The 22206-nt window shown below is 46.1% G+C and overlaps 1 protein-coding gene and 1 pseudogene across 1 annotated transcript; one reads left to right on the forward strand and one right to left on the reverse strand.

Moving 5' to 3' along the window:
- Positions 1 to 7081: 7081 nt before the first annotated feature.
- Positions 7082 to 13229, forward strand: LOC136453701 (uncharacterized; annotated as a pseudogene).
- Positions 13230 to 15879: 2650 nt separating this feature from the next.
- On the reverse strand, positions 15880 to 17628 carry LOC136455403 (uncharacterized). Its single transcript, XM_066455443.1, has 2 exons — positions 16403 to 17628; positions 15880 to 16329 (listed from the first exon to the last, which is right to left on the reverse strand). The coding sequence occupies exons 1-2, from the start codon at positions 17626 to 17628 to the stop codon at positions 16026 to 16028; spliced, it is 1530 nt and encodes a 509-aa protein (XP_066311540.1). The 3' UTR covers positions 15880 to 16025.
- Between the last annotated feature and the right edge of the window lie 4578 nt (positions 17629 to 22206).

Raw genomic sequence — 22206 nt, forward strand, 5'->3', positions numbered from 1 at the left:
CACGGCGGCAAGAAAAGTGCTGTCCTGTTTTTCCAGCCAGCGCCGGCGCGTAGATTCGGCTCCGGCGACAGCCACGCACGGGGCACCACCGCGCAGTGCAGGCGTGAGTGTACACGGACGCGCGGCACCGCCCACCGGGGGTCTTGCCCTCTTGCTCGCTTTGCCTTTGCCATCCCCATCCATATTCCGTTCCGGTTCCTCATGTGGGGGATATTAATTGATCTCCACTAATAAATCCAACGGTCTATTGGGTTCTTGTCTTTGCTTCATGATCGGGAAGCTCAACCCTAATACGGTTGATGGACCTCTGTCATACAGCACATATAAAAAGTAAGGTGGGGATCAGGGCTCAGACGACGAGGTTCAACGGAGCGGCGGTAAAACTCCGAAGGGCAAATGAGCCTTACTACGGATCTACAGTTACACAGAAAGGTACACCCACGATTCTAACAGAGAAAAGTACGCTCGCAGCACGACGGCGGTGCTGCCCCTGGGAGCCTGGGACAGGGAGGCTGGAGACAGACAGAGCGGCATGCCATCCAGCCTTTAGTTTAAGGTGACCGGGATGCCGGATGCCAACATAGTACAGTATTAAAGTATTTTTGCAACCGTAAATTTCTGCAAATATATATATATATATATATATATATATATATATATATATATATATATATATATATATATATGTGTGTGTGTGTGTGTGGAGAGTATATTCAGTAGTCAGCTATAAAATAAGTTATTTTGTAGCCACCTCTATTTACGATAATTTTATATACTAATTTACGATAATGTCAATACATATTTACGATAGTTGGGTTACTATAACACATGGAGATATTTGCCATAATGTTATAGTAAACCACTTAGTAAGGAGTTACTATAATCTCGTAAATTAACATAGTAATTATTATAACTCAAAGTGGCTACATAATATGTTATTTTATAGCCAACTACAAGGTGGTAGTTCCATATATATATATATATATATATATATATATATATATATATATATATATATATTGGGTCTATCTATATTAGATTTTAGCACAAAAAAATCTGTCAAATTTTGGACAAATGAGAAGCTGACACATTAGCCATGGAAAACTGACAGATGGTAAAAGAAAAATCTGTCAGATTTTTATTACACAAGACAAGATCCGACAGTAGATCCACAACCCTGTTAACAAAATACAGCTGAGTTGCACGCCTACTGCTCACTGCTTTTGCTGCTGCTGCTCACTGCGCTGTGCTCACGGCTTTTGCTGCTGCTGCTCCTGCTCTGTGCTCACTAGCCGCTTTGCTGATGATGCTCACTAACAAATATGAAGCACAAAAATGGCACATGCATTCGTCCTTCTTTTCTGGCTGTAAAAAGTAATGTTCAAGTCAAGATAGTTATTTTTAAATTATTGTTTCACTAATACGAGTATATGACAAGTTGGACAGATCACTAATAGCCAGGCAACTGACAAACTCTAGAAAATCTTTTAGCTAAATATAAACATGCCCAGAGATTGCAAAGACAAGATGAAAAAATTACCAAGTTCATGCACCACTATAGTACATGTCAGCTGCAAAAGCACCATAACTAGACATAACATCAAATCATCCCTACCAGAATATTCTAAAGCCATTTTGGTGAGTCAAAAACACATTAAGCTGCACAAGTATTTATGTCAAGATACTAGTTGATCTTCAGGGCACACATCATGCAGAGCTATTACACAGCCAAATTGCAGAAGTGGCACAATGATTACACAGTAAATACTTTCAGTTGGGTTTGTGCATGTAATTGATATGACTCCAATATATGGAGCTGGAGGATGGTAGCATACTTACAGTGAAAAAGACACCCATTTATCCAACTCATAACCAATTGTGCAGATATTATGTAAAGTTTCCTCTTTTAAAGAGATGTATACGCATTTGACCTGACATTCAAAGCAAAGTGAATATGCAAACAACCATTTTCCATTAATGCTAGACTTTCTCAGACGCAACAAAAAACAACCATATAGCACATATAACTAGGCTGCTGAAGCCCATCCAGAAGAAAAATTGCAGCCAAAAGCTCCATTTCCGGCACTCATTCAGATTTGGATGACAAACAAACAAGCAATAACACTAGGCAAACGCGGAAATCACCGATCCCTCATCACATACCACCTTTGAGTACAATTCCTAACTCTATGGTAAACAGGCAAGATAAATTAGAAAATTAATCAAATATAGTAAGAAAAAACATACAGCGAGGTGGCAAAAAATATCAAGCATACAAACTGGTAATGTAAAGAAAAGGTCTGGGAAATGAATACTACTCTCTCCATCCCAAATTGTAAGACGTTTGACTTTTTTGGCCCCAAGTTTGACCACTCGTCTTATTCAAAAAATTTGTGCAAATATAGTCAAATTTAAGTCATTCTTGAAGAATTTTTATTAATAAACCAAACCACGACGAAAGAAGTGATATTTTACATAAATTTTTGAATAAGACGAGTGGTCAAACTTGATGTCAAAAAAGTCAAACGTCTTACAATTTGGGATGGATTGAGTACTTAGCAACCTGACATTAGACATACGATGCAGTTTGTAAATGACACACACATCCACTCACACACACGTAGATCCGAAACAAAAAAAATGGCACGCGAGCAGGCGGAACCGAGTACCTTAGGCATATCGAGATTAAGGCGTGTTCGATTCAGGGCCATACGTTTTCCCAACAATGGTGGAACCGAGTACCGTAGGCATATCGAGATTAAGGCGTGTTCGATTCAGGGCCATACGTTTTCCCAACAATGGTGCCACAGTTCTTTCCTGAACCCACCTAAAGATTCAAACAATTTCCTGTGTCCAGTTCTAGGATGTGATCTCAAACCACGTATATCATGTATGTCTATTTGTGTATGTGTTCACTATATGGATGAAATTTACGCAAGCAAAACAAACAAATATACTAGATAAACACAAAGTAGGACTTAGTATTTCGGACAAGGAATTGGGCACACAATCATTATGCTAGTCAGCTAGTATGTTAGCACGAAACTAAACACACGATACTTGCGCAGGTCACATTGCTATAAAAGAACCTAACACCGTTAGATTTTACAATCATCTAAGGACTTTGTTAAATCAAATAATCCATATCTTATACAATTAACAAATATTTATTTGGAGTAATAGATTTGAAAAAATAGGAATATGATTTCCATACAAGTTGGGAAGAAAAATAAATAAAGAAATAAATGGTCCATATAATACATAAGTTAAGGAAAAATAAAATAAAATAATGAAAACTAGTATTTTGATCTTGAATGCTAGATTTTTATTATGGTGTCTTAAAAATCGAAGCTTACATGCCTAATGCAATCAATAAATAGTAATTTTGGACTAATTAGTATGAAAAAATAGTAATTTGATCCATACAAGTTGGAGTAGAAAAAATACAGAAGTTTAATGTCCATGTAAAACCAAATAGGCAAAAATTGAATAACAAAATATGAAAAATTAATTGCTTGGTCTTCAAATGAATTTAGGAGGAAAAGTGCCTAATGTAGCTAAATACATAGTCCATATAAATTATATAATTAGTAGTAATACCTAAATTCTACAATGAAATTTACAAAATATAGTAGTTTCATTTCCATATGTTAGAAAACAAACGCCAAAATAAAATGTAGTGTATTACTATAAATAAATAAAGTTTTAAAAATTCCTAACTCTCAAGTAGAAGAAAACTACCACATTGACCTTATAGATCTAAATTATAACAATCTATCTATAAAAAGATACAAGGAAAAATAAATAACGAATCCAATATGGATAGAAATAGATATGGGAAAAATAAATATATAGAATTCAATCAACATTCAAACTAGATTTCACTACGGTAAAAAAAGAAGAAGAAAATTGTAGGATCAAGGATACTGACTAGACGAGGTGAACAAGCGGTCTCAACTAAATTACAAACACTAGGAGCCTAGGAAATAGGAATGTCATAGGTAGCAGGCCTGAGATGGGTCAATTGATTCGATGATACAGATGTGTGGAAAGCTCATGAACAATACAATGATTATTGTTCAGGTTTTGCCTTCACGAGAAACTGGTCACCGGTGGAAACAAATGGGCAGTGTGTAGTGCGATAGAATGACATAGGTAGCTAGCTGGCCTAAAATCGGTAGCACACTGAAAATAATCTAAAATTCAAATTTACAAAGGGGCTAGAAATTAAATAATTCGTGCGAGACTTAAAGCAGTTTTACCTATGAATGGTGATCACCAAGGCCTTGTTTAGATCACCTCCAAATTCTAAGTTTTTTCACTCTCTCTCTATCACATCAATTTTTGGACGTATGTATGGAGCATTAAATATAGATAAAAAATAACTAATTGCACAATTTGGTTGTAAATCACGAGACGAATCTTTTGAGCCTAGTTAATCCATAATCGGACAAAGTTTTTTAAATACAAACGAAACGTGCTACAGTGTCTAGATTGCAAAAATTTGCAATCTAAACAAGGCCCAAGGTCCAATGGGAACTAAAGGCCACCTTGATCTGGTCAACCAACTAGAGGGGTGTCATGACAAATATAGCGACATGCAGTTACGAACAGTTTTGTTTAATCGTCTTGTCCCAACTCCCAGGCTGCACAAAATGTATGGAGTGAGTCGTGGGGGGCCAACCAAGAGGGTGGGAAACTGGGACGGAAAACCACAAATCCATAGGTCCTTTGAGCACCCAAACTGGCGGCTGCCGCCTTCCGGTTGCCACTTGCGACGAACGATCGTATAACAGTGAAGAACTGAACGGCCTTGATCGCGACTGTAAAAGAAGTGTTTAGCGCCCCCCCAACCCCCAGATGGGAGTAATTGGCACGGAGACCACAGACCAGCTGCAGATGATCGATGTGATGCGCTGCGCACTTGCAACCGGCCGCGCCGGGACAAGTTGGCAAGTTGCTCGTGTAGCGGGCGATCCGGGCTCCGGAGGCGGAGGCCCAAGAGGCCAAGACCAAGTCGAGGAGCTCGCGGCATCAGCATACCGGCCTGGCAGCTCACGGGCCACGAGCTGCACGAGCAAGTGGCACGGCCGGCACCCGGCAGGCGGGACGGGAGCGCCGAAGCCAAGGCCACGTTTAGTTCGCCAGATTCCTCAATTTGGCACTATGCAAAAAAAAAAAAGATTTTCTATTATATTAAATTTACGATACATGCATGGAGTACTAAATGTTGACGAAATCAAAAACTAATTGCACAGTTTAGTTATACTTTACGAGACAAACGTTTTAAGCCTAATTAGTCAACGATTGAACAACTATTACCAAACACAAACAAAATGCTATAGCGCTACAGTGCCACTACAGTACCCTAGGTTTCCGGCGGCGCCGAATCCGGCCGGAACTAAACATGACCCAAGTATTTATTGGAATTGGAAAGCTCAATTGTGGATTCGTGGCGCGCAGCCAGCCCACGAGTGGGTAGCTCGGATGTGGCCACGTACGCACGTACGTATACCAAGGTAACAAGTCAAGGTGCGCGCCGAGTTCAGAACTGACAATGCAAGTTGCACGAACGTACGTACTAGCATTTGCTCTTGCTCAAAGTCGTCTAGCTCCTCAGTTGGAAAAGCAAGACATTTTATAATTGTTTTTTTTTTTGGGGAAAGTCAACTAGCTCGATCGAGCTCAGATGGTGTCTGGTTCGAGAGCTCGTATATAGGCAGCGTGGTCAGCTTCGGGAGTTGACAAATGATTGCCTTGCCTTTTCTTGAAACCTGGAAGTCGTGGTTGAGTACCAAATAAAAAGAAAGTCAGCTAAGCTTCAGCTGCACTGGAGTGTATAGTATTATTACCTGTGCTAGCGTGCCGACCTGGAGCTGGATCTCCTTTTCTTCTTGTACCCAGTGGCGGATCCAAATGGGGGGCTGGAGTCCAGCCCCCCTAATGTCTTGATTTTAAGCCTAATCACTGTAGCAAAAGCTTGATTTCATCATTAAAACTTCATGCAAATTAACATCTCCATTGTTTTAGCCCCCCTTATCCCGCATCGTGCATCCGCCACTGCTTGTACCTACTTTACTTATTACTTGATTGATTCAGCAAAACCCAACACTCTCGGCCTTCCAGTTCCACGATCCAAACCCATCGTCAAGTCTTCGATGTGTGCATGTGTACGACTGAGAGAACAAGCAGGTAGGCAGGCAAATGCGGCGACCTCCATGTACTCGGCCGCAGCGACGAAGCCAGCGGGGGGCTACCCGTGCTCCTGCCCCCCCTACGGCCATGATTTACATGGAGCCCGGGCTTAGCCCGGGCTACCGTCATGAGGAGGAAGAAGAAGGCAAGGAGGGGCTGGAGGAAGAAGAAGAGGAAGCCAGCCCTGGCTTCGTCGATTCCTGGCTTCGTCGCTGCTCGGTCGGGCCTTGGCAACCGAGCGAATAGGGATGCAAGCGGGCCTGTCTGCAGGTGCTCACCACGCCACCGCATCACCTGCCTCCAGAATCTGCTTGCTCTGCAGGACCTGCCAACTCGTGCTTTGCTAATCGCCACCTCCTGTTAGGCTTTGCAGTAATAAACAACGAGAGACCTGCAGGAGCCTGCATGCCGGTCCGCCACTCCGAGTATAGCAGTAGCACACGCATTCCCCAGACTGCTGATTTCCCAATTCAAATTCTCCAAACAACCTCACGTAGGCCCTGTTTGCTTCGCTGAAAAGTCAGGCTGAAAAGTATTGTTCGCTAATTTGTTGTGAGAGAAAAATACTGTACCATGATTGATAAACCAAGCTAATAAGTTCAAGCGAACAGAGCCTTCCTTCCTACTCATCATACCCGACCCACGTCGCCACCCACCCATAGCACAGCTTTGTCCCCGTGGGCGAGGGCATGCCGTCGTCTGACCTCGTCCCATCTAGCAGCAATATGGATTTCCTTGGTGTGCTGCTGTACGTGTATGAACTCCCAGGTTCGCGGCCGCGACGATCAAGGCCGATACCGTGGGCGCGGGGGTCGCGGCGCTCCACCACCTGCTGGAGGATGCACCCAGCAGGCCGGCGCTGAGGGCCGAGGCCGTGGGAGGGGATTCCCCAAGCCGGCCAACAGGGCGATCATGGGCAGGAGATGTCCTCTACTACCATCGGCGCATCGGTGGCCGCGCGTGGTCGGGAGGATGCCGACGGGGGGACCGGCCAGCAGCACAACGGTGGCCGTCCTACCGCCGGCAACACCTTAACGGTGGAACCTGGGGTGGTTGTCGATGAACAAGGCAACAACAAGAGGAAGCAGAAGGAACCGGCTGAGAAACGGGAGTGCTCCATCTGTACCGAAGAACATTACACAAATCGGTGTCCGCTACTTCGTGGCCCCAAACCGACGGTCGCCTACTGTGCCGCTGCGGAGGATGGGATGGGTTTTTTCCAAATACAGGTAGCAAGAAACAATCAGATTGTGGACACTTTTCAGGCGTCAGTCGCAGCCCTCATTACAGTGGAATCAGGTGATGTCCCTGCTCACTTGGTACAAGCTGAACTGGCTAGGATTATTCCAGTGCGTTGGGATTGGGAGGCGCAACAGCTGGGGGCAAAATCTTTTGTTGTCCCGTTTCCAAGCAAGGAAGAGCTAGATCGTATGATAGCTATCAGGACACTTACAACAAGGAACAAAGAAGGCACTATCGCATTTGCTGAGTTCGTTGATGATGTTCAACCCATAAGGTTATTGGAGCAGGTATGGGTGACAGTTACTAAGGTACCCAGGGCACTTCGTTCTTTTCTTCCACTTTGGGCAGTTGGGACCATGATTGGGGCCACACAGAAGGTGGATATGATACACCTTCGGGCGACTGGACAGGTTCGTATCCTGGTGGCAGTTTTTGATGTGAAAAAGATCCCAAAGTTTGCTGATGTTTGTGTTGGCAGTGGTATTTACCGCCTGCTTTTTAAGCCCGATGAAGCTGTACAGATTGATCCAATTGATCCGGAGGATGATGGTCTGTTGGGTGATGGTGATAAGGATCTTGATGGGGGCGACCGTGAGATGGAAGATGCGGAAGCTCATAATCCCCAAAACCCATAGAATAATACTAAAGCTTCTGACAAAACATCAGCACCTCCACAGAATTTGCCTCCTCAGAAGCAAGCTGCTTTGGTGGAAGAGGCCCTGGATCTGGCATGCACGCAGCTCATTAATGAGATCAGTATCAGAGTCATGCTAGAGTCAGAAGACGAGGATAAGAGGAAAACCTATTCTCCTCTGACAGTTGAAGAATTGGCTGATTATAATAAACTTGTTGATTCACCTAACAAAATCAATCCTTCTTCTGTTTTCTTGTCTTCGCCGGCGACATCAACAGATCATGCTGAGTTGGGGGGCTCTACATCACCTACTGCCCCCTTTCTCGCGCTGGAGTCCGACATGGCCGCAACGACCTCGGGTGACTCACTGCCGGGTTATCCTATCCCGATAGTGGATCCACTGGCCGAGGAGCCCTCTACTCCGACAACCGCGACAGACAAGGCAGTTGGGGGGGGGGGTGGGCGTGGGGGGTGCTTCATCAACCGAACCCCTATGCCTGCTCCCTGACGCTTCTACGCAGAGGGGTGGCATACTTCCACCTTCGGAGCTGCCAGTGGCCGCGCAGGGTGTTGGCGAGGGCAGCGCCTCCCTCAGCCACTCCCCAGCTCCGGACATTGCTGAAGATCGCAAGGACAAAGCTCTGAGCCGACCAGACAGCCCACCCGTGTCTCCCATGACTGCGGTGGGAGACCCTGGAGTTGTAGTGGCACTAGCTGGCTCGGGGGGGTCCTTCACCGGCACCTACCCCCCAAGCTGGCATGGACTTCCCAGCGGGATCAGACAACGCTGGAGCCCTCCTACCGGCTGCACCGGCCTCACCGACGCCCATGGCAGGGCCGGCGGAGCTGCAGGCGGCTATAGATCAAGCCTCACCACCTACGACACCGACTGCGACTTATACAGAGAAAGTGATCATATCCATGGATACTTCTACCTCGGCAGTTGGGGAGTTGGCGCCTGCAGTTACAGCAGCGCCCATCAAAGCACCACGTCGCAGCTCTAGGAATGCGGCATTGGCGGACGCCCATACCCTACAAAAGGCTGAATGGTTGGCAGCAAAGAAGAACCTTGAATTCACAGGTAACTCTTTCACTAGCTTTCCAGATTCCAAAATTTTATCAAACCTTGGTAGGGTAGGCATCAACCTAGGTACCTCAGATGTAGTTTCAATCAAAAACTTAGAGGTAGACAGGTTAGTTTTATGTGCTAATACAAAAAAAGGTTCTGCTAAATCTAAACTCCCCAATCTTGAGAGTGATGATGAGCAGGATGACCTAATTGATGCAATTCTCAGCCACGCCAGTGGAAATCCAAATGAGAATTTGCTGGAGGAGGAGAATGATCAAATCATAGATCTCTCTCCACTCCGACGGAAGAAAAAATATAATAATGCCAAATATACTTTTAATGGCAAACTTCCCAAGAAGCCAAAGACCCCCTCAAAAATTATTATAAAATGAAGGGAGTTTTCTAGAATAGCAGAGGTCTAGCAGACTTGGCTAAGCATAGGTTTTTGGCTGAATTAGTTAAGGAAGAGCAAATTAATTTTATTGCTCTATCCGAAATAGGTCGGGACTCGTTCCCGGATCATGTTCTCAAAAATCTTTGTGGGGGACATGATTTTCTTTGGCACACCATGGCACCCCATGGTAGATCTGGGGGCATCCTGCTAGGTGTGGTCCTGAATGTTTTTGACATTGGAGCTATTGCTGAGGGAGATTTTTATGTAAAATTCACCCTAAGAGTCAAATCAAATGACTTCAAATTTGTGCTATATACGGTGTATGGGCCAGCACAACTCTAGAATAAGAGTGCTTTCCTAGTAGAACTCGCCAACACGTGCTCCAAAGAAACCCTTCCATATATGATAGGAGGAGATTTCAACATAATGCGAAGCCCAGAAGATAAGAGTTCTGAGGACTTCGACCCTAAATGGCCAAATCTTTTTAATGTTGTTATTGAATCTCTGGATCTTAAGGAGATCACAATGGCAGGCCGTCAATACACATGGGCGGGGCCAGGGGATAATCCAACTTTTGAAAAGTTAGATAGAGTTCTCGTTAGCACGGAATGGGAAATCATGTTCCCATTGACAACAGTAGAACCTAGGGATAGGCATATCTCAGACCACACACCCCTAGTGCTTAACACAGGTGCTTCAACCCACCAGACTCACAATTGTCCTTTCAAATTTGAGAGGGGATGGTTGATACGAGATGGATTTTATGATATGGTTGCAAATATTTGGCAATCTCCATGCTCTGGGTCAACCCCTCTTGAACGTTGGCAATTCAAGATCCGCAGACTCCGACAATATCTAAGGGGTTGGGCCAAACACACGGTAGGGTCATATCGAAAAGAAAAAAAAGACTCTGTTAGCTCTTTTAGACAATCTTGATAAGAAAGCTGAGATCTCTCCCTTATCTGATCAAGAGATTAATCTGAAGCATTATCTAAAAGAACGTTTAGTTAACCTTCTGAGAGAAGAGGAACTAAAATGGTATGAGAGAGCCAAAGTTAAAACCCTCTTGGAAGGGGATGCTAATACTCGGTTCTTTCATCTAGTCGCCAATGGGAAACATCGCAAGCAACATATCTATAAACTTGAAAATGATCAAGGTGTTGTGATTGGTGATGATCATCTCAAAAGTCACATTATGACTTATTATAAAGAACTCTTTGGCCAGCCGGATAATTTCGATATCTCCCTTAGGGAAGACCAAAACCTGGATATCCCATAGGTATCACCGGAGGAAAACAACATCCTCATTAGCCCGTTCACTGAATCTGAAGTGAGGGAGGCAGTCTTCCAAATGGAGCATAATAAAGCTCCAGGGCCGGATGGTTTTCCTGCATAATTTTATCAGGTGTTCTGGGGAGTCATCAAGGATGATCTTGTACCCTTATTTGCTGAACTGCATAGGGAGGCTCTTGATCTCTACAGTCTGAATTTTGGTATTATTACCTTAATCCCAAAAGTGAATAATGCCATAAAAATTCAGCATTACAGGCCAATTTGTGTTCTTAATGTGAGTTTTAAAATATTCACTAAAGTGGGCACAAATAGGCTTAATATGGTAGCTAAAACGGTGGTGAGGCCAACGCAGACTGCCTTTATGCCAGGAAGGAACATAATGGAAGGGGTCGTTATCTTACACGAAACCATCCATGAACTTCACACCAAAAAGAGAGACGGTGTCATTTTCAAAATTGATTTTGAAAAGGCATACGACAAAGTGAAGTGGTCTTTCCTACAACAAATGCTATGAATGAAAGGTTTCTCCCCCAAATGGTGTCGATGGGTTGAAACTATGGTCACCGGAGGAAGTGTGGGAATCAAAGTCAATGAGGACGTTGGACCCTATTTCCAGACCAAACGTGGACTCAGACACGGAGATCCATTGTCACCAATCTTATTCAACATCGTTGCTGATATGCTAGCTCTTCTGATTAACAGAGCAAAAGCCGATGGTCAGATAAGAGGTGTCGTTCCCCACCTTATAGATGATGGTTTGTCCATACTACAATATGCAGATGACACGATTATCTTTATTGATCACGACCCAGAACAAGCACAGAATCTAAAACTGTTGCTTTGCGCTTTTGAACAGCTATCTGGGCTGAAGATCAACTTCCACAAGAGCGAAGTCTTCCGCTATGGTGCTGCTAAAGAGATGGAATCCTTTTATACTAGTCTCTTTGGATGCAACGCAAGGGAATACCCCTTCAGATATCTAGGGATCACAATGCACCATAGATAACTCCTGAACTCTGAATGGAGAAAGGTGGAAGATCGTTTCAAACAGAAACTCTCTTGTTGGAAAGCAAAATACCTGTCATATGGGGGTAGACTAGTTCTGCTTAATTCAGTCTTAAGCAGCCTACCTATGTTTATGATGTCCTTCTTTGAGATCCCTAAGGGGGTCATTAAAAACCTAGATCATTATAGATCAAGGTTCTTCTGGCAAGGCTCCTCAGATAAACATAGATATCGCCTTACCAGATGGGACATCCTTTGTCGTCCAAAGGACCAAGGAGGATTAGGTATCCTAAATTTACAATTACAAAATAAATGCCTTCTAGCCAAATGGCTGGTTAATCTTCTAAACACAGAAGGCATATGGCAATCTCTTTTACGGAATAAATACCTAACCTCCAAGAGCCTAACTCAGGTGGCAGCCAAACCCAATGACTCTCATTTTTGGAGAGGCCTCATGCATATCAAAGATGAGGTTCTGGCTAATGGTTCATTCGATATTAAAGATGGAACCAACACTAGGTTTTGGGACGACACATGGGTAGGAGATAAGCCTCTGAAAGTTAAATATCCATCTTTATATAATATAGTGCGGGAACCTCATGCAACAGTCTCAAAAGTGATGACTACTAGCCCACTAAACATCTCTTTTAGAAGGGCTCTGGTGGATAATAAACTTACAGAATGGCTTAGTTTAGTAGCACGGATCTCAAATGTCGCATTGGTGGAAGGTTCGGATTACTTCAGATGGAGTTTAACCAAATCAGGTTTGTTCTCTGTCCGCTCAATGTATCTCTATCTTATAGATACACAAACATCTTTTCGTCATAGGAAGATCTGGAAGATAAAAAATCCTCTAAAAATTAAAATCTTTCTTTGGTTCTTGCAAAGGGGTGTTGTCTTAACCAAAGACAACCTCGCTAAGAAAAATTGAAAGGGGAGTCAAAAGTGCATCTGCTGTAATGGGAATAAAACTATCCAACATTTGTTTCTAGACTGTCCCCTTACCAAAATGATTTGGAGGATTATCTTTTTTGCTACTAGTTTGACCCAACATAGATCAATCAGCCACATGTTTGGTAGCTGGCTGACTAATCAAAATAAAAGGATTAGAAATTTGATTTGGGTGGGGGTGGCTGCCATGTTTTGGGCTATCTGGAGATGCCGTAATGATGTTGTTTTTAATCAAATGAAATCTAACTCTATTATACAGGTAATTTTCAGAGGAGCGTACTGGTTACGCTCTTGGGCCCAGCTGCAGCGTGATGAGACAGCCAAGGACGCGCTCTCAACGATGAGCAAGAAATTGAAAATTATTGCTTTAGAGATATCCAATAAAGGATGGAAACATTTATATTGTTTGAACTAGCGTTCTGATCGATCTATAAGACTATGGCTTTCTCATTTTTTTTCATTCAAAACTTTATAATAATGGGCTGTGTACGTCCTTGCACGTAGAGGCCGGATATTTGTTTTATCCATTATTAAAAAAACGTGTATGAACGACTGTCTGCAAGAGCCGTTCCGGGGCATCAGGCTCTGCGGCGCCAAGGAGGCCAAGTACACGGCCATGGACGACGAGAGGCGCAGCCACGCGGCGAGGCAACACACGGCCTGACGGGCTCTAGCGGATACTTGCAGGCCGAATGCAATGCAGGGGCCAACGGCGGATGCAGGTGGCCTGCTTAAGACTACCAGTTGTTGCAGACTTGGCCGCACAAGCCCACGTCATAGAAAGCAGGAACCCGCAGGAGCCGCTAAGCCTGTTTTTGCAGGCGGGCCTCGCAGGCTTGCAGGTTAGCCCGCATCTGCTTGCATCCCTACCAGGGAAGCCCAAACCGAAGCCTCCCTGTAACCTCGGCCCAGAACCGGTCGGGTAAATATTTGGGCCAGCAAGAGTGAAAGTGAAACCAAAGGGAATTGGACCCTTTTCTCTCGTGTAGGCCCTCAGTCGTACTTGGGCTTGGGCCCGCGTCCCCTCCTGCTATCAAGAGCCAAAGCCAACAGGTGAGTCGTGCTTTGCTTTGAACCACGAGGACCATCATGGCGCAAGGAGAGATCGGAATATCGGAAACAATACAAGCTGCGGCGCAGCGTTGGAATGGCCCGCACGCCATCTCGCTCGGCCGATCCATCTCGACGTGCACCTATAATTCGTGAGAGACTTGTAAGCCTGTAAGGCTGTAACCCACACGGCTCCCATGCCCATTGCAGTTACAACGTACGTTGCCCGCGCAGCTGGCCACGCGCTGCCGTTTTAATTTCTTCTCTTGCCGCTAGCTTCCTCTACCTCTCTTCCCGCCGCCGGCCCGGCTGCCTAGCCAGTAACCAGCGACGCGCGCCAGTAACCATGTTAGCCACTAACCAGCGACGCCGCGCCATGGCATTGCATGGACCATGGAGCCCTTGACATGTATGCATGCATTCTGTTGCGAGCTGCCGTTTCCGCCCGGGCCTCTTAGCTTCCTCTTAAGTCACTCCTGTTCAGGGCAACCTAACTGGGAGCCCTTGAGCGGATGACGCGGTGGCGTGCCGCCCCCGGGCATGTTTGGTTGGAGACCTCACTACTACACAAACGTTTATGGAGGCGGGCGTTTTTGATTTTCCGCGGCGGGCAAAGCCGTCCGCCGCGGCCTAGAGGCCACGGTAAATCGTGGCTTAACCGCGGCGGGCGGCTTTGCCCGCCGCGGTTAACCGATTTACCACGGCGGGCGATGTAACGTGCCCGCTGCGGTAAACATACTTTTACCACGGCGGTCACGTTGAACCGCCCGCCGCGGTAAATTATTTTACCACGGCGGACACAGTACAGAGCCCGCCGCGGTTATGTTCGTTAGCCGTGGCGGGCATTATCATTTGCCCGCCTCGGTAAATTTTTCCCTGAATTAAAAAAAATACAGCAGCCATATAATTAAATTCAAATTCAAATTCAAATTCAAATCACATCCAGATTTCACAAATTAAACTTAAAAAGTATGCAGGCATTACACATGAGATAATATACATATATATACATTCACTTAGTCGTTCTTGTCATTGTTAATTCATTACATTTACATATTGAAGTCGTTATACATGCCCTAAGGTGTAATCTTGCGGACGCATCATCGTGGGCCATTTCCTCAGCCTCTCGTACTCCGGTAAAATCGCTAGCTGGCTGTTTTCATTGAAGAACGTGCTCCCTTCAAGCACGCATTTGTCTAAGACAAACTTACATATGTCCGCCTTTGTCTGCTTGAAGGAGTGTTGGGTGCTCTGCACGTCTCTCCACCAGTTCAATCCATTCTTGAGCACCCTCCAACTGCTGCTATACTGCTTGCACTCCCTCAGGTACTCACAGACGTAGAAGCCACAGGTTTGTGATCCTACCGGTTGTTTGGCACACTGCATGATCGATACACAAGCATTAGAATACAGGCATTAGAACGCTTATGAACAGAACGCACAATTAAACCTTTCAAATACTTACCGGAAAGTTGCGTCTGATTTTGATACGGTTCTTATGCTTAGCCTTAAAATTCTCTGTTCTTCGATCATAGCATTCAGGATCCTTCACGTACTCCTTATAAGCGCTATATGAAATGTACTAGTATTAGGCAGGGCATTAGAACGCATATGAGAAGACAGTTCAGTCACTTACACTCTGAGGCAATCTTCAAAGGCCTTGTACCCTTTTAAGTTTGGCATTCTCAACGAATCAAATACGCAGGCCCTGCCATCCTGAGGGTAGATGATAAATGCAACCCAGTGACCCTCGAGGCCTTGGCTGCGCCATTGAAACAAAATACAGGTTACAATGAGAAATAATAATACTAGCTAGCTACCCACTTATCTCTACAGGCATGTCTTCGACTTACCCAAAGTGGTAGGCAGCTACGATACACCCATTTCTCCTGATCTTCTTCATTGCTCCTAGTATGTACCTTGAAATGTTCAACTTCTCATTGTCCATCAGTTTCTTCCTGTGCGCCTCTCTCTGTCGCTTGGTCAAGTCTTTCATGGTTGGATGATTGTCATCTAGGTGGTAACCAATGATGACTCTTTGAGCAATATGCATTGGAGATAGATAGATAACATCAAGTTTTAGTTCCTTGGATATATAGGCCATCAACCTGCAAGGACAAGCCATCGTGGCATATATAAGTAGTCTTGACCGATTCAAAGGCAGGTGATATGTGAAACTCGCAATTCATCACTTACATAGAGAACAAGGTGACTTGGGCGATGTCAAGGTCTTGTTCCCGTAGTAGTCTGTACATGTCGTGGAAGTCCACAGGGAGTTCTACATCGTTGCCGGGCAAGTGGAAGTACTCCGCCACAACCTTGACTAGAAAACCATGTAGGCCAGCTTTTGCCGCTTCCATGTACCAGAGATGAAACCTCCTTGTCTCCCACCTTTCCTCGTCGACGAGCTGGGCCTTGGTTATCATGAACTTCCCATGCTCGTAATGGCCGGGGCAGTCATCCGATTCAGGAAATAGATGGAAAGGTGATCTTGGCCTGGGATAGAAATGTTAGTACCATATTATGGCAAAGAAAAGTTATTAGCAAATTATGCTCGCCGCTACCATACCTTTCGAACTCAAGTGAGTATGTGAGATGCCCTTGGTCGCCTTTAGTCTTCGCCGGCGGTGGAGGACAGTGGCTTGTGCTCGCAATGGCAGCAGGCGGTGTCTTTGCCCCCGGTTCCTCCGTGCCTCCCGGTCCTTTGCTTGTGCCCTTAGACGGACTATCGGGAGGTGCGGGTGGACTTGTTGTTGGAGTAGGAGAACGAGGGTGAGGGCTTGTGCCTCGGGGTGACTTCCTTCCCTTGTCATCCCCGCCATTGCCTTCGTCATCGCCGTCGCCGTGATCCGGATCATCGGGGGGACAAGATCCGGCAACGGATGGTTGTGATGCTGGTGTCGCCATCGGCGTAGAAGTCGGCGTCGAGAGAATGATCTCTATGTCGTCCTTGTTCCACAGGACTTCGGAACCAATGGCAGCTCCAAGGATCGTTACCCCTTGTGCAGTTGGATATTCCATTTCAAATTCTTCATATTGGGTCGCATACCATGTAAGTATCACGGCAGCATAGTTGGCAGGGATCTGGTCTTGGTTGAAATCTTTGATATCTTCTTTGGGGTGCATGTAACCCTCACCCACGGTCAACTTTTTCGCCCTGCCGAACGGGATGTTGAGGTTGACGCGCATGGGTTGCCGGATGTCGTCGACGGGGTGCCTTGGGCGATCCTCGATCATCGGCAGTGGCTGCCCTTGTGTCTGCCCTTGTGGAACTTGTGGCACGGCCACGCCTGCCTGGCGAAGCATCTGTGACCTCATCGACACCATATCTGGGTCATTGCTCGTGAAGGCTTCTTTTATGGACCGACTGATCATTTCGGCCACGCCTTGATCATAGCCCTTCTGAAAGATGCCCTCCTTGTACCTCTGCCTTGACCGGTATGTGGCAGCGTCGGATTGCCATGACTCCACTGAGTTCCAGCTCATCTTCGACGACATGCCACGGACGCGGCCACGGTGCTCGGGGGTTCCCAGCGCTAGGGTCAGCAAGTCCTGGCCCCTGCGAACCTCGAAGCTGTCCTTGGATTTAGCGGCCTGGATGAGAGCCCTCTCCACCTCCTCGAACTTCGGCTCATTGAACTTGCTCGCGCCCTCCTTGAGCTTCTTCGGCTTGCGGGCATAAATGAAGTCCTTAGCCCTCAAGTCTAGACCGTCGTACAGATCGGGAAGCCCGGTGGCAGCTCTAGCCCTTTCTTCCTCCCGCCACTGGGGCCTCTTACCAGCAAACCCAGTCATGCCCAAGTGGTGGGGGTGCAGGTTCTTCTTCGCGAGTGCGCTGAACTTGGCGCTCTTTGCCTTTGCTTCTTCTGTTGTTCTTTGTTTGCAGAACTCTTCCCAGTGATGTTCCTTTACCATAGTGTATTTGACACAGGGTGACTTGCCTAGCTTCAGGTAGTACCTGGTCAGCATGGACTTGAAGTTTCTAAAGGCTCTTCCTGCCACGTGCATGACCCACTCCCTGCACTTGTCTAGATCGGCGTCCTCGGGATAATGGAAGCTCCTCGTCACCTCACCCCAGATATGTGTCTTGTAGTCGACCGGGACATTGTTCCACTCCGCCCAAGTGATCTCCACCTTGTCCTTGACTATACATGCCACCTGGTTGCTGAACTTGGCAAGGACCGTGGGTGGCGACAACGGGTTTCCCTCTGGTCCCACCTCATGGATCACATGGACTTCGCCGTGGATTTCCCTCCGGTGCCTCCCGTGTTCCCCCCTTCTCAGCTTTGTCCTCTGACCACTAGACTTGCCTGAAGTGGTTGGAGATGGAGCGGGGGGTTCTTTGTCACTGACTTCTTCCTCCTCGAAATTCAATTCTCGAGGCACCACCGGCATCTGTTCAGGGTTTGGAGACCGCGCACTTTCAACTTCGCCGTCCCTCGGTTGGTAGGTCGGATCATCATCGTCCTCTGTACGACGTTTCTTTGTTGGCCTAGGGGTCACGGACACTTGGCTCTCGAGGCTAGTTGATGATGATGCACTAGGGGTAGGGTCGCGCCATTCGCTTATCGGTTCCTCCGCCATTGGAAAGCTACAATGAATACATATTTCAGTTGTATAGACACAGTTATAGAGTAGTAAAGTAGAGTAGTACTAGAGTAGTAAAGTAGTAGTAGTTGGCTCAGATTTGCCCCATTGTCATCACATCGCTTTTAAACTGGTTGCTTGTATCTGGTATACAAGCCATCCTAGTTTAGCGGGGGCACTCGATCATCATCGCCGCTGCCTCAGCATAAAAGGGTTCACATCATTGCATATGCCACTGCCTCAGCAATAAGTTTAAAAGTTCATCATTGCATATGCCAAAAAAGGAAGCAGCCCCATTAAATAAAAACCTTTCACAAATCAAAAACAGGAGCAGCAGTAGTAGAATAGTAGTATAGGAGGGAGTAGAGGAGTAGAGGAGGGAGTAGTAGTAGGCAGTAGTAGTATACTAGTAGTAGTATACTACTAGAAAGTAGTAGGCAGTAGTAGTAGTATACTAGTAGTAGTACAGGAGGAAGTAGAGGTAGGCAGTAGTAGTAGTAGTATATACTAGTACTAAAGGAGGGAGTGACCAATTCATCTCAAAATTCTCACAAATTATATCAAATCTGACAAAAATGCAGCAGAGTGACCAATTCATCTCAAAATTCTCACAAATTTAGCTCAGAATTAGTTTAAAGGCAAGGTGCATCATAGGCAGTGGCATATGCTCAGAATTTTGTCATAAATTTCTTTGGCATCATAGGCAGCAAAAAGAATTGAATTCAAATGCTACGGTTCACCAAAAGCATCATAGATCAGTAGTATAGCAGTTCAAAATTCACCAAGTGTAGTACTGCTTTGTTCAGTTGAATTCAGAGTAGCAGCAGCAGTAGTAAGACAACAGTGGTAGAGAGAAATAGGTAATACAAGTACCATTTTGCATCAAGTAGTAGAGTACCAGTAAGGGGATAAGTAGTAGCTAGCCATCTCAAAAAACTTTCACAAATCAAAACAGTGATCAAATGAGTTTGCACCTCGCTGTGACAAGCAAGAGGGTTTGGACAGTCTGAAACAGTGATGACACAAATTCATCACAAATAATTTATCAGACCAACTTTAGCCTGCAAGCTGTCGCAGACATTTCTCAACATACAATGCTCACACTAGTAGTCAACCTTCCCAGAAATTGCACTATGCCTATATGTGGTTAAACTTTAAATTCACAGAAAGAATACAGTAGCATTAAATTAGTCAGTTAGGCTATTCCTAGTGCACTGTTATATCCAAATCCAAGAGACCACAATGGCCATGTCACTAGGATATCATTAAAAAGATGTATAGAAACAAATCCTACAAAGCACTGTATAATATTGTTGTTTCCTAGGACCAGTTTTTTGAAGGCGACTAGGCGTCCAGGAAAGTGCTGGATCGCCTGGACGCCTAGGCAGTGCCTAGACAACAAGGTGCCACTGTTTCCCAAGGCGAACTGGGTACGCCTGGATGCCTAGTCGACGCCTAGGCGTTAAAACACTGCCTAGGACATTCAAAGTAATTAATTGTCCCATGTTTGTGTCTATAAAAGTGAACAAAAAAATGTGAGCACAATTGTTAGTCCTGGATATCGATCCCAATTGTATAACCATGATGATATAGCTTTGTTCTCTCAATTCTTTAACTATGTGGCATGCTATCAAAAAACTAGATCAGAGTATTATTAGACCCAGCACCAATCTCAACAAACAGAGATCCTAAATTTGATCAATAGATAAGCATAAATATAGCGAGGACAAGCCAACTGAACGGAGGGACAGACCCGACCGGTGCATTGCGGTGGACGCGCGACGCCCCAGTATGAACGGAGGGAAAGGGGAAATGGGTAAGCAAACGCAGCGGCGACGGGGGTAGAGGGTAACTCACCGGCGTGTTGGTGCCGGCCGCCTGGAGAGCAGGTGCTAGGGTTCCGGTGACGGGGCGCCGGAGGAGCACGGGGGCGGGGCGCGGGCAAGGTAGAGGGTAACTCACCGGCGTGTTGGTGCCGGCCGCCTGGAGAGCAGGTGCTAGGGTTCCGGTGACGGGGCGCCGGAGGAGCACGGGGGCGGGGCGCGGGCAAGGGAGAGGAGGACGGGGGCGCGGACCGGGCACGGGGAGGAGAACGGGGGCGGGGGTCGGTGCGCGGAGGAGCTCAATCGGCGGTGGAGCCCGGCGGCGGCGGCGGCGGCGTGAGATTTTGGCAGCCCTTCGGGGTAAAACTGAACCGCACGAAAGACCGCCGAGATGTTGAGGGTGGGGACGGCTTATATAGGTTGCGATTAACCGCGGCGGGCAACGTTACAGACCGCCGCGGGAAATGTTTACCGCGGCGGTCTGTTAAGTTGCCCGCCGCGGTTAATCTATTAACCGCGGCGGGCGCTGTTATATGCCCGCTGTGGTTAATCTATTAACCGCGGCGGGCGCTGTTATATGCCCGCCGCGGTAAATATCATCAGTTCAGAATGAATTCATTACCTATTTTAAGTCTCATGAAGATGAAACTAGTCTATACTAACATAATTCATTAGCTAATTCATTAGTTGTATTCATTAGTCTATACTTTTGAGGTCCCTTGGCTTTTTATTACTTGACTTTTGTAGTACACTTAAGAATTTTATCCTCTTTTATAGAGTATGCATATAGAGTATCTGGGATTGTTACATATAGAGTCTCTAGGATACATTATTATATATATGTCTCTGGGATACGTATAGAGTCCACTACATTATTACATATATATATATATATATGTCTCTGGGATACATTAATCATTTTGGTGCAGGTGCTTTCACCGTCCTCTTCTCACCATCGGGGCGGGCCCACGGCATCATCCTGGACTTGTTGAATCGGTCCTCGACGGCCTTGATCTTCTTTGGGTGATCGGTAAAAAGCTCGAGCTCTGCGTAGTTGTTGTATTGTTCGGGACTCTGCACCCCATCAGCTCCCACAATCCGCTGCTTTCCGGACACAACCACATGCCTTTTTGGGTCCTCTGCATATATATAGTAGGCCACTTGTGCGACATTGGTTGCTAGTACCCACGGGTCATCTTTGTAGCCGATACTTTTGAGGTCCACGGTGGTTAGCCCATAACTGTCCACTGCAACCGCATTCGGTTTGACCCACTGGCAATGGAAGACGGTTATGCGTAGGTTCTGGCCGTAGTCAAGTTCCCATATTTCTTCAACTTGCCCATAGTATTGCCTCCTCTGGCCCGTGTACTCTTCTTCGCCCTCGTATCGAACACCGCAGTTCTGTGCCGAGCTCTTCTTGTCCTTGTCTTTCGTGTGGAACCTGTAGCCCTGGACGTCATACCCTTGCCACGTGGTGATTTGGCTGGATGGGCCTAACACAAGCCTCTTAACGGTCTCCGTATCTTCATCAGGGCATCCTTCAAGGGGTATGTGTTGCTCTTTGAGCCAGTCTACGAAATTGCTCTTGTGATGGTTCTGGACCCATGCCTCCGTGCGTTGTCCATCATTAGCGGCGCGGATCTCTTCCAGGTTCTTTTCAATATATTTCTCCATGCTCACTAACTGATGAAGGATGCTGTAATGAGCTTCTTGCACCATTCGGTTTGGCACATCGGTGCGCACTTTTCGGCCTGTGCACCCCATTCCTGAGGTTTTGCCTTCGTGGTGATGGACAGGCAACCCAATCACCCTCCCATCTCTTATGTACCTCATACACCAGTTCACGGCCTCCTCCGTTGTGTATGCCTCGATCATAGAGCCCTCCGGGTAAGCGCGGTTATGGACGTATCTGTTGAGGGTGGACATGAACCGCTCGTACGTCCACATCTGGTGTAGGTACACG

The sequence above is a fragment of the Miscanthus floridulus genome, chromosome 5 (genome assembly GCF_019320115.1).
Source record: "Miscanthus floridulus cultivar M001 chromosome 5, ASM1932011v1, whole genome shotgun sequence".
In the NCBI taxonomy this organism is placed as follows: Eukaryota; Viridiplantae; Streptophyta; class Magnoliopsida; order Poales; family Poaceae; genus Miscanthus; species Miscanthus floridulus.